The sequence below is a fragment of the Eufriesea mexicana genome, unplaced genomic scaffold (assembly GCF_001483705.2).
Source record: "Eufriesea mexicana isolate 0111107269 unplaced genomic scaffold, ASM148370v2 scaffold9187, whole genome shotgun sequence".
Lineage (NCBI taxonomy): Eukaryota > Metazoa > Arthropoda > Insecta > Hymenoptera > Apidae > Eufriesea > Eufriesea mexicana.
In genome coordinates, this window is record NW_016916911.1 from 70,894 (window position 1) to 82,841 (window position 11,948).

The window sequence follows — 11,948 nt, forward strand, 5'->3', positions numbered from 1 at the left end:
AATGGTAAAACCAGGCCACTATTAAGGAAGGCGTGGATATATTTGCCGTTCGTTCTACTTGCAGTTTTATTACCACGGGGAATTACATCTATGAAGAAGAGCACCTCAGAATGTAACGCGCGATGTGGATGCGAAACACATTTCGCAAAGAAATAGGTAACGTCTTTAATTATGCTGATCGACTCTGTTAATAACAAATATTGGTAACCAGTTAACAAATCTGAGAGGAGTCACGGTTAATGGCGAGTTGGATGCAAAATATATTTAACCACATCAAATCGGCAGATTTGCTGAAACGTCAACGCATTTATCACGTTTACCCGACGACGAGTATCGTGATTCGATGCAAATATTGAACTGTCGTAATAGTCGCAAAATTAAGTCACCTCTGCTGCGCAACAATCGATGGTGTCACGTCTATGAAAAGTTTAACAGGGCAAACACGATCTCACACTCCGAGTCATTTTCTTTACTGTGCCGATTCACGTCTCTTTATTCCGGGCAAACAAATCGTTCGCCAATTTCGCAAATAGTCATGCCGCAAACGAACGTCCAGGTTCCTGTGACCTTTACTTTTGACTTTTTGATAACTCTCCGAGTCTCTACCTCGCAGTTGGTCCATCTTAGATATTTCTTGTATATCGTTATACCTCCAATCGTTATCTCCATGCACTAATCGCGTTCGAAAATTCACACTACAGTTTCGAACGCAGATACAATGAACATAAAGTCTCAATCCGGCAACATTAGTACTCCATCCAAGAATTGGAAACCATGTTTTCTTTTGCTAATTACAAAATGTGGGGTGAAACTTTTCCCCACCCCCTAATCGAACAACAAGCTGATCTAAAACTTTACTTAACAGTTCAATAGAAACATGTTGCACAGGTCTCATTATGATTCACATTTACTTGTTTCACGACCTAGTCTTTTATCCCTACCTCTTTCGCCGAGCTGCTCCCCCATCGAGCAACGGAAGTCTCGATTTTACAGGGTATTCGAACCTCGTGGAGGGGCAGACAAAGAGGATTGAGGTTTTGGTCATCCTGGTGGCTACTTTCGTCGACAGATGATCAGTTTTTGGTTTGCGGCTTCTCCTACATCATCTACTCCTCTCGAGCGGACGCTCTTAAAGGGACTTTGGCAAATAATCGGTGTAAGAGGCCAAGAGGAAGCACTCATCGGGTGCAAGTGACTCCAACGCAGCATTCGATCCAACGAGAAAAGATCCTGACTTATCACGTAGAAGATTTATGAGGAAATCCTGAAGATTCGAGGTGAAGTCTTATTCTACTTAAACACACGAAAGGTGTGAAGTTTGATCCGATTTCAATCCCATGGATTTGCAAATGACATTTCGTTCATGAAAAAGTTGGTTAAGTCACGTTATGTTTTCCATCAAGTTCATCTAAATTTTCCTTTACAATTGTTCATCAGTTCCCCTTCTCTTTGCCGATAAACGAATTTTTCTGCATCCACAGCGCGTTTGAGAGAGGATACGCAAATTAGCCAGCATGTCAAATCTAATTCGTCTGGTAGTCAACAACTACAATGAAATTCTGGAGGCCAACAAAGGTAATTGCGTGAACATCGTCTAGCAGGAAGATAACGTCAAATTTGAAAGACGTAAATAGAATTCTTTTCGCGTCACGCTGTTCGATTCATCGAGGTCAATGTAACTTATCTTGTGCGTAACATAGTGAAGCAGTTTCATTTTCTGAAAAATTTCGAGTCAATGGCAATGCTAATTTATGCAAATTCAGCTTTCGGACTCGAATTCGAAGGATTCGAATGCTTTAGTATGAAGAAAAAGAATTTAGATGATAAATAGGAGAGATACTTTCGTATATTCTGGACGGTCGGTAAGGGATTTACGCTAACTATATTTTTCAGAAATCATGGTGGATTCTTGGCCCATGATGAGCTCCCCTGGTCCAATGCTGTGCATCGTAGGGACCTACTTGGCGTTCGTTTTGAAAGTTGGACCGAAAATGATGGAAAAGAGGCCAGCTTTCCAATTGAACTCCCTCTTGATCGCTTACAACGCGCTTCAAGTGATTTTCAGTATTTGGTTGACGCTTAAGGTAAGGATCATCGACGTGGCTGATATGCATATGTTCATCACAATAATTCAAGTTATTTGTTTTACATATCTTGCTAATTATTTTTCACGTGCCCCGTTGAAACTTATTTGAACAGTCATTGGAACCGGGTGTAGGACTGCTCATGTTTTCCCCTAAATGCAACAACTCGAATCGAACACCTACGGACTTGAACGTCCAAGCCGCGGTAAGTTGATAGAAAAGTAAGTGAAACTCTAGTAAATCAGTGTTGAAATCTTTCTCTCGCATTATACCACGCATATTTTACGTGAGACAGCTAACGAAAGCAGCTTGGTGGTATTTCATCGCTAAACTCGTTGAGCTTCTGGACACGGTAAGCGTTTCAATAGACAGCTCTGTGTCAAGTGTAAAACATACAGGAAATTTTTAATTTCATTCTTTCAAAGGTGTTCTTCGTTCTCCGAAAGAAGCAAAATCAGGTCACCTTTCTGCACGTTTACCACCATACGATGACCTCGGTATTCTCGTGGTGTTATCTCAAGTTTCTGCCCGGAGAGCAAGGTGCTCTACTTGGTTTTTTGAATTCCTTCGTGCACATTGTCATGTATTCGTACTACCTGATCGCAGCTCTGGGCCCTGAATACAGGAAATACCTGTGGTGGAAGAAATACATGACCTGGATTCAGCTGGTAATATTTTCTCCAAACGACACTTTAACACTCTTCTAGAAATTAACACTCTCATTGAAGTATTTATTCTTCATGCCAGATACAATTCGTAATTATGCTCGGATACTTAATGATGATCCTCGCGATGGATTGCAAGGTGCCAAAAGCTCTCACGTATTTCTTCATGACCAACGTGGTGATCTTCATCTACCTGTTCAGTGACTTTTACCGAAAAGCCTATAAAAAAAAGAAAGTGTAATATTTACCAAATTCATCAACCCAACGCCGCTGTCATTGGCACCTCGATCGAACAAATATCAGATACCACTCGTCCTAGAAAGGAAATTTTTCTAAAAAGAGAAAAATTAAACAAGATCATTAGAGAAAAAGTTGAGAATAAAAGGTGAAACAAAGGTTGTAATAAAGGCATAGTATGCCAAGAGGCGATGGAAGACACTAGGAAGCAGCTCCAATTAAGGCTAAAGGGAGTGGAGGTCGTGTTCCGTTTGCACGAGACGATTTCGATGAATCTGACTTAAGATCTCGACGAATAACGGACTTTTTCCAGATCTAGGCCAATAGGTCCAGCGGCGATCCGTGCACGGAGAGGGACAACGAAGTCTTGACCAAACCCAAATCCCCAAAGGCGTTCGCTGTCAAACGAAGTGGGCTAAGATCTGAAAATACGAACTCAGGGGGAATCATGCCTTTTAGACCACTGCCATGCGAGTGTACCGGACAACGGTAACTGTTTCTTCTTTCGCAGACGAGATTACCATCGTTTGTTACTTCCGTTCTGAACAATCGTGTCTTCGACGAATTTCTGACAGAAGAAAATTTGTCGAAATTTTACTCGTGAAATTTTTCGTCTTTACATCTCGATTACGTGATTTTATATTAACGCTAAACCTACCAAGGTCTATCGCTTTCAAGCTATCGCTTTCTTCGCAAGACTTTGCAACTTTTCACGTGATATATAAATAATCAATTTTTCAACATCTATCCCTTTCGTTGACATTGAATACAAACCGTTTTATCCATATCATTTGACTGGCCATGGTGGGTTTAGTATTAAAGTAGTCTTTTTAATTTTCACCAACTTCGCATCGATGTGTGATCCAATTTGGAATTACCTCAGCGTTAATTCGGAAGGATATGATGTTTTATCGAGAATGACTTTTTGTAAACAAAGGTTGATGAATTCGTACACGCTTTGTGAACGCATCGTGAGTCGACTTCCGTAAACATGTAAAATCATTGTGTACTCGCACATGCTTGAAGCGTGAAAAATTAGAAATCGACTCACGATGTGTCTAAAAAAGAAAAGAAAAATGTATCTTGTTGATTCGCTCGAAAATTTTAACAATTTATTTCTCGAGTTTCGAGCGAATCAACGAATTCGATGGAACGTACATCTGTCACGTTTGACGGTTAGTAACGCAATAAGATAGTCGTCAATCGTGACACGTGTTAATATTCCGCATGATTTATAGAGATTGATCACAGTTAAAATATGTAAATACACGTCACCGTTATTATTTATTCGAGCACCTCTCGATGGACCGAGGTGCGCTCTCTTTCCTTCTTCCCGTTCTTCTCTTCCGTTCTCCGACTAACTGTTTCCTTTATTCAGAATGGTAAATAAATATCGGGTTCTAATCCTCTTGCAAATAGGATTCAATAAAGTTGATCAACAACCGATTAATTCTTCTTGAAAGATTTTCTTTCTTCAAGTATTTTGTACAGTAAATAATAAACGATACAGCTAAGTTAAAAAAATATATAAACACAAATGAGTAACGAAAGATAAAGAAAACTTTAGTAATCGTAACTTCATTCTATGCTACCCTACACATGCCAACCGATATGATACAAGGATCGCGATATAACCGGTGATCTTGTTTGGATCCGATCGACGAATCGAATCTCTAGCAAAGAGCGTATCTTCTGCGAAAAGCTGGTTCGTCGTTCGAAACACCACGCAACCGACAATTGCCGCTATTTACACACCATGATTTGTTCGCGTTTAGAACTAGGAGACACGCGATAGGTTCACCTTTTACGTGTGAATGTAGCTTGCGAAATGCGTCGCAAAGGAAACACCGTGGAAAGAAATAAATAGAAGACGAGTAACCATTTCGGAATTACAATTGGAAACTTTGTAAAATTCTACAAACTTTGACAATCAATTTCTACCATAAAACGAATATTTTTCTGCGAAAGAGCTCGCAAGGTATGCTTAAAGCCATATTCTTTGGACTGAATTATTCGATTATTCGTTCTCGTTAAATCATATGTATACAACGTGACATATTTCCTAGGCTTTCTTCCTCCTACCGCAAATGGTTTCCAAGTTATCAGTCATTAACGTCTTGCTGATAATTAACCGTGAACAAACTTTTTTAATTATCGTCTGTTAAGAATCCACGAAGATCGAAACCAAACAGATTTGACATTTGATACAAATTCCGTTCGTTTGTAAGTTGAAAAGTAGATGCTCTTTCCAGCTGGATTCCAAGCGTGAGAGTTAGACAAAGCGCATACAAGATAAACAGAGATCTCTAACATAATTCGAATTTTGTTCAACAATTTTACACCTGAAACCATGACAAATTGATCTTAAAAAATTGACCGTTAAGAATCTATCGATAAAAAGTGGAGCAAGTCGTAACACTTGAACAGGTACATAGCTGGAACTCGGTACATCGTAGGGATTCGAAAATACAATACGTTTCATTTATAAAATCGTTTTATCATGCGCAGGCGAAAAAAAGTTGACCTATAATCGGTGACTCTTACTTGCTTTGCGTAATTGTGAAAAACGGGACGTAACTGCGATTAATAACTAATTGACAATAATCGACGTAAACTCTCGATTATTTGCCTCGAGTGCACTTGAAGTGGAACACCTATTTAATTTCTTCTATGAAATCCTTCGTCGTAAAATGCGCTTCGTAAATCAATAAATATAATGGCCTTTCAAGAAAAGTAGGATTTAACGGTGGAAAGTCGAGTAATGAAAAAGTTGGTAGAACAGCCTTTAAATGTTACTTTAAATTTAAGATTGCTATTTAGGTAGTCTTAGAAATTCAGATGATCGAGATCCAGCCGACATTTAAATGCTAGTTAATATTAACCTCGTTTCTAACTATCTGGTAGTTTAAAGCTTTTGGAAGAACAATCTTCAATTTTTGCCTCAATTTATTGTCTAACCGGAGACTTAATAAAGAGCTCTATTGGAAGTATTTCTATATTGAAATCTTTAGGTTCCTGCCTTCAGTTATATGCAATTTGTGACAAAAATACTCGTGATTCCAGATCTACAAGACCAAACTTTATCCAAGTTGATCATCAGATATATTCTATACTAATTTAAACAGTACTCGCACGTATATTCTTCCTAAATTTTTATCGTCGCCATCGATCTAAACCTACATTCTTAAACAGTTACGGGCTTAATTGACGCGTTCAGTCAAAGATTCTTGTGATTTTTCGTTGCATGGAGTCAAGGAGAAACGATAGACATCTGTAACCATATATCCTCCGTCGCCACTTGGATAAGCAACATAAGAAGAAACAAATTCGTCTCTCCAGCTTTCCTGGTGGAAGCGTAGAAAATTCTGAAGAAAGCTTGGTTGTCAAAAGTGCAATCGTATGATCCACGGAGCCATCGACGTCGAAGTACCAGTAGCACAGTCACCTAAATCCATTGAGACATTCCAAGTGACGCATCGTCGTTTCTTTACCGATCCTTCGACGTTCCACTTTCGACACGTTAAACGAAAAGCTAACAGCGACACATGAATATTCTGGTAAAATTCCCATCTTTTGCCATTTGTATCTTTTTCCTTCAGTCCCAGACTAGTCCGTTTTCCCTTTTCCGTTGTACATGTTCCCATTTGCCACTTTCTTCGCGACTCCGTTCTCCTTGCCTTCTATCGATTTCGAATGCTTCTTATCAGCTTCGTACGCGTTACTGTAGAAATCGGCGAATAAGAAGTAGAAGAATACCGCGTTTGGCAGAATGAGAATGAGAGACCATTTGGGATAGTCGCAGTCGTAAAACAGCAGCTGACAACTGTGCAAGAATGCCAGGCAGAACTGACCCTGTTCAACGTAAAGATGAGTCGTTATATAGCGATTCGTACCAACGATACTATATTTATTACAAAGGAAATACGTTTACCATCTGAAGAGTCGTAATATACTTTTTCCACCACAGGTACTTCTGATATTGAGGTAGTAAGGCCGCTAGCAAATAATACGTGTACATGATTATGTGCACGAAGCTGTTAATGACGCCTGGAAAAGAACGACACAAATATTATTGAATCGAGGACGAGGTTGCAATGCTAGTATTAAGCAAACGTAGACTACATACATACTATATACATACCTATGAAAGTACCGTGTCCTCCCGGATAATACTTGGTGGCGCCCCATGAGACCATTGGCATCACGGTATGATGATACAGATGGAGGAACGTGATTTGACTCTCTTTCTTCCTTAGCACGAAAAACAACGTGTCCAGAAGTTCCGAAATCTTCGCCAGAAAATAAATGTACACGCCTTTGGCGATCTAGAACATATTCATATCTGTTACAATTCATGAAAGAAATCGAACAGAGATTATTGCATGCTATGGACAATGTAGAAGCAGTGAGGATACCCTGAGGGCTTCTGGTGTATTAGAAAAATCGACAGGCTGACATTTCCAGCTATACTTTCGAAGCCAAGCCGCGTCCAGGCCTTCGTAGAACAGCCAGGTGCTGAGTAGGACTTGCAGGAAGTTGTAAAGGACTAGAATGTTCTTCAATTGGTACGGTTTCCTGTGCTGCATGTGCCTCGGCCCCCATGATAGGACGAAATACAAATAACCGATTAAGATACTAGCACCAGGTACTGGCGATGGTATGAGGAACCACTCCCTTGTCCGAGGATCTGAAAAATAGAATTTAATATTACCAACTGATAGTATCCTCATTTAAATAATTTATATCATTCTTACCGGAGAGGTCGTGGAATATATGATGGTAAAATCGAACCGCCGAGTTGTTGTAGATGTTTGACATTCTGTCGACGTGAGGTATGGTGCTTGCGTTCATTAGAAACCCGAGACTGAAACAAACAAAAATGACATAACTTTTTAAACGCTCGAAATAATTCGTTTCCATTATTAACAAGCACAATTCGACAACGAATAACTTTAAATCGAACCCTTCGACTTTACACTGAAAATATAATCCAACAATTTCCAAGGGGTATACTCCTCGTTCATTTTCTCGTTTACAGCATAGAGAAAGCCACTACACGAAGATCGAGGGAACCTTACAACTTTCATTATCGCGAAACATCGATCAAAGGAAGAACAGCAAGAGATATTTAACCGGGCAATTTCAATTTTCTGCGTTGATTAGTTGATTTCGTGGTGTCTGGTTGCGCAAGCGGCTTGCGGGATCGACCGATTGCACAAATCTACATTCCCACCTGAAATCTACGTATGAACCGGTTCCGATTCCACTTCGCGCGATTCGGTGCACAGCGACGAAGCGGGGAAAACGGTGGCACGCTCGATTTCGCAGCCTTTAATGACAATGTTTAAGCAGTTTGCCCAATGGCAATGTTACACCATATGTAAAAAAAATCGTGCCATTTTTTGTCCCCGATCTCCTTTTCATCTATTTCTAGGCCAGACATTTCTGTCCGTGCAGCAGTTACGAGCCGAAGAAGTTGAGATACCTACTTTCCTTTAAACCCTCATTCATTACTACCCGTTAGCCCGCGCTGGTATAAGATTTCAAGATTAGCAGCTCCCAGCCGGTAAACCCGTCGGATGTCTGGCCACAGCTCGTAGAAAGATTTGATAGTCGACTTAAGCGATCGTTCGAAACTCCCGTTCAAATGCAACTTTACGATCGCTCGTAAAATTACGTCCAGCCTTTTCCTCTCGCCGCGAGTAGAATAGAACAGGACGAATTCTCCTTTTCTCGAACCTGTTCTAGAGGATCGTGACGATAATTGCAGTTTCAGCAAGGACACATTTCGCACTCGTTGTTCTACTCTCTTCGGAGCCAGAAACGATGCTAAAACGTAAACGGTTTGGCCCCGATCGCTTTTACTAGGCTTACAAATTTTACCATCGACGAGTGAATGGCTAGTTTCTGGCTAACAGAGGCTCGGTAATATTCGCAGTTAGAGATAAGGGATTTTCGATTTGATTTATGGGTGAATACAGCAGAGAGGGAGGGCGTGGAATTTTCATCGGGGAAAAGAAAGGAAAGGGAGAACTGACACGATTACCGTGATCGGTAATCGTTCACGTGAGGGATCAGAGGCGACTCCATGACCAACCTTTCATTAACGAAATCAACCGTGCATCCCGAGACCAGCATTGCAATATTTATGCGTTGGGTAATTGGTTTAATGTCCTTTCAAGGGAACGAAATAATTTTATTAGTTTTATATTTAACCCCTTCGCTACTGTGGGCGCCTATAGGCGTTTAGAAATTTTGCGTTTGCGATACGGAGGGCGTCTATAGGCGCTCGGTGTAGTTTAGCTTTCTGACACGGAGGGCGCTTGTTTTCACAAAAATGGCGCATATCGTAACTCAATTCCTGCCGTATGATACGGCCGTTGCGTATCAAAATCTGCCGTAGTCAAGGGGTTAAAAAAGATCGTGGAAACCATTCGAGTATTTCACCGAGGACCTGTCTGTCGTTGCAGATGCAACTCAATGCCTTGCACTAGAACTAGAAACTCGTAAAATATTGTACTCGTTACGAACTCAAACGAAGAATAATTGAAAAATAATAGCACTCGTATTTGTGATTTATAATTACATTCAAATCAAGTTTTTGCTTTAATTTACCAAATACATAAATTATAAAATTATACTCATTACGAACTCATACGAATAATAGTTCAAAAATAATAGCACTGGAATTTAACATCTATTTTAAAATGCATTTTCTATCTCTTCCTCCATCCTGATCTTTCACAGTGACTTACAATTACGTCCAAATCAAAAGGATGCTTTTAATCTATAAAATATATGAATTATAAAATTAAATATATATTTTCCTTTTTCTGATACTCTGCGCATACTAACTAAAATTAAATGCCTTCCCAGTAGATAATTTCTCAATTTTACAATTAAATCGTGAGAAGTTATCGCATTCCACTTTAAAGGATGCCAGATAGCTCTGTAGACTATCCTAACCATCGAAACTCCTGCTTGTAGGACAGCTTTACGAAGTATGAGATCGTCATTGAAGAAACACTCACGATGAAACCGTTATCTCGAAGGTGAACACTAGCTCTATCATTATCCCCATAACAACGTTCCATCTTGAACATCGAACCGTACAAGTGATCCTATCGTGCTTATTAACGAAGATCTAGGAAGGTCTATCGAGAAGAGATTAAAAAGTGCAATCGAAGGTAAGGAGAAAGATACGCAATTCGGAATCTATGAAAATCACAAACGAATTAAGTCGACAGATTTATGGCGTTTAATTCCGATCGAACACCACGAGTATTTATGTCAAATAAATAGATAACGAGGTTGCAATCGAGTCGATCGAGGAGAAATTTCACGCTCGTGAACTCGTTTCTTTTCCGCTGAAATCTTTCCCCTAATCTGGTGCAAAAAGGCACCAGTCATTAACAGGATATCGTACAACGTTGCTTATTGGCCGTGATATCCGATTAGCTGTTTCCTGCAAGCTGTTATTCGCCAGAATTGCTCCTTTTTCGCACTCTGGATCACGCCGGATTCAGGTACGTGACGCAATTTACATATAACTCGGACCACTAATTACTTATGTTTCCACGTAATTGTGCTACATTTTTTTCTTAACTTGTACCAAGTTAAAGTTGTACCGAGTCGACAGAGCTAATTTGCAACCCCCTATAATAAACTATGAATCTATCATGATGCCTATCACTCATGACATTAGAATCCTCCATACCTGCGAATGTTTATGAACCCAAAATTTTTCAACGAGTGATGAATTAAATGTATTTTGAATAAATCCTGAATCGATAGTGACAATTAGCTGACGATGAGACTCTACGGATTTATTACTAATGACACGATTACTCAGACATCTTAATTCGCTTCATGTCAAAATTCCTGATCACAGGTGACCGATATCATAGCGTTAAATTGCATGCTCTCCAAAGAATTCTTCACGCACTGTTAAACGCATCGGAGCAGCGATCACAGGAAAGGCTCGGTGGATGTTCCAAGAAAACTTATTTCTGATGTTCGAGAGAAGAATATAATACCATACACGATTTTGTACGAAGTTCAACTGGCTGATTTGGCAGAGACACCATTAATGTCATCCCGCGCAGTTCTCGAAGATTCAACGCGCGATTATTAAAATTGCAAACGGGAATATTTCGAAGCAAGTTTGTCGTAAATGCTTGTTCACACTTCGTCGACTAGCATAGATCGAGTGTTTGGCAACGTTTTTCATAGCCATCTGTAAATACAGTATACATCAGGTCTAGGGAAATGTTAAGAGAAATACTGGTTTCGTAGGTGGCTTAACTTTTATAGCGATCTCGATAATGTTGAAATACCGAGCTTTGCAAGTACTTAAATATACGAACATTCCACCGTGAACATATCTATCGAAATTTATGCAGAGAATTGCACGCAAAAATTTCATTTAAAGAGGCATTTCTTCATTTCGGGTTTCTCATTTGAGCAGGAAACGTCTTGCAACTTGCACTTTGTACTCGTCATGGTTTGCACAATCTGCTTTCAGCTATCTTTAGATATCTTTGATTGACAGAAAAGAATTAGCCACATCGTGGACCTTGTGCCAAATCTATGGTCCGAAATCGAGTAGCCAGCGAGCGTTCTTCTAAACGAGTTCTCGCTAGTTTCTCTCACCTGTTACGATCCAGCCATCGTCAAGATGAATGGCACTTAAACGGCGTTGAAACTGCCGATAATAAATCCGCGTTGCAAAAGTGAGAATCGTGCTCGGTCTATTACTTTAACCACAGTCGCTTTCAGCTCTCGTGTGCCTCGTACTCGATGTGCATTGAATTTTCATTGCCATACAACTGCATGATCCTTTCCCATTTTCCAATAGTCCAGCTACCAAATCCTCCATCGGGTATAAATAGAGAGATTTAACGCGATGCTTATCGCGGACGTTGAGATTAAATGAATAACATCATAACTGCTATTTAAAGCG

The 11,948-nt window shown here is 39.9% G+C and overlaps 2 protein-coding genes across 6 annotated transcripts in view; one reads left to right on the top strand and one right to left on the bottom strand.

Moving 5' to 3' along the window:
• Positions 1-1,514: 1,514 nt before the first annotated feature.
• Positions 1,515-2,990, top strand: bond (elongation of very long chain fatty acid james bond protein). The gene is made up of 6 exons (XM_017907828.1): positions 1,515-1,575; positions 1,894-2,084; positions 2,200-2,289; positions 2,380-2,436; positions 2,510-2,752; positions 2,832-2,990. The coding sequence occupies exons 1-6, from the start codon at positions 1,515-1,517 to the stop codon at positions 2,988-2,990; spliced, it is 801 nt and encodes a 266-aa protein (XP_017763317.1).
• Positions 2,991-4,953: 1,963 nt separating this feature from the next.
• The window catches only part of sit (stuck in traffic), a 49,878-nt gene continuing 42,883 nt past the window's right edge, over positions 4,954-11,948 (bottom strand). For all 5 annotated transcript variants that reach the window (XM_017907825.1, XM_017907824.1, XM_017907823.1 and 2 more), the window contains 5 exons: positions 7,741-7,850; positions 7,402-7,673; positions 7,128-7,311; positions 6,918-7,033; positions 4,954-6,838 (listed from right to left, as the gene is read on the bottom strand). In XM_017907825.1, coding sequence (XP_017763314.1) covers positions 6,593-6,838; positions 6,918-7,033; positions 7,128-7,311; positions 7,402-7,673; positions 7,741-7,837 — 915 coding nt within the window. In that variant the 5' untranslated portion in view covers positions 7,838-7,850 and the 3' untranslated portion in view covers positions 4,954-6,592. The remainder of the gene's footprint in view (positions 6,839-6,917; positions 7,034-7,127; positions 7,312-7,401; positions 7,674-7,740; positions 7,851-11,948) is intronic.

What these genes read in the sequence shown, in the direction of transcription:
- bond (XM_017907828.1), top strand. Translation starts at nt 1,515, where the DNA reads ATGTCAAATCTAATTCGTCTGGTAGTCAACAACTACAATGAAATTCTG. An exon ending in ACTTGAACGTCCAAGCCGCG is followed by an intron (nt 2,290 to 2,379) that starts GTAAGTTGATAG and finishes TACGTGAGACAG; the next exon opens with CTAACGAAAGCAGCTTGGTG. An exon ending in ACATGACCTGGATTCAGCTG is followed by an intron (nt 2,753 to 2,831) that starts GTAATATTTTCT and finishes TCTTCATGCCAG; the next exon opens with ATACAATTCGTAATTATGCT.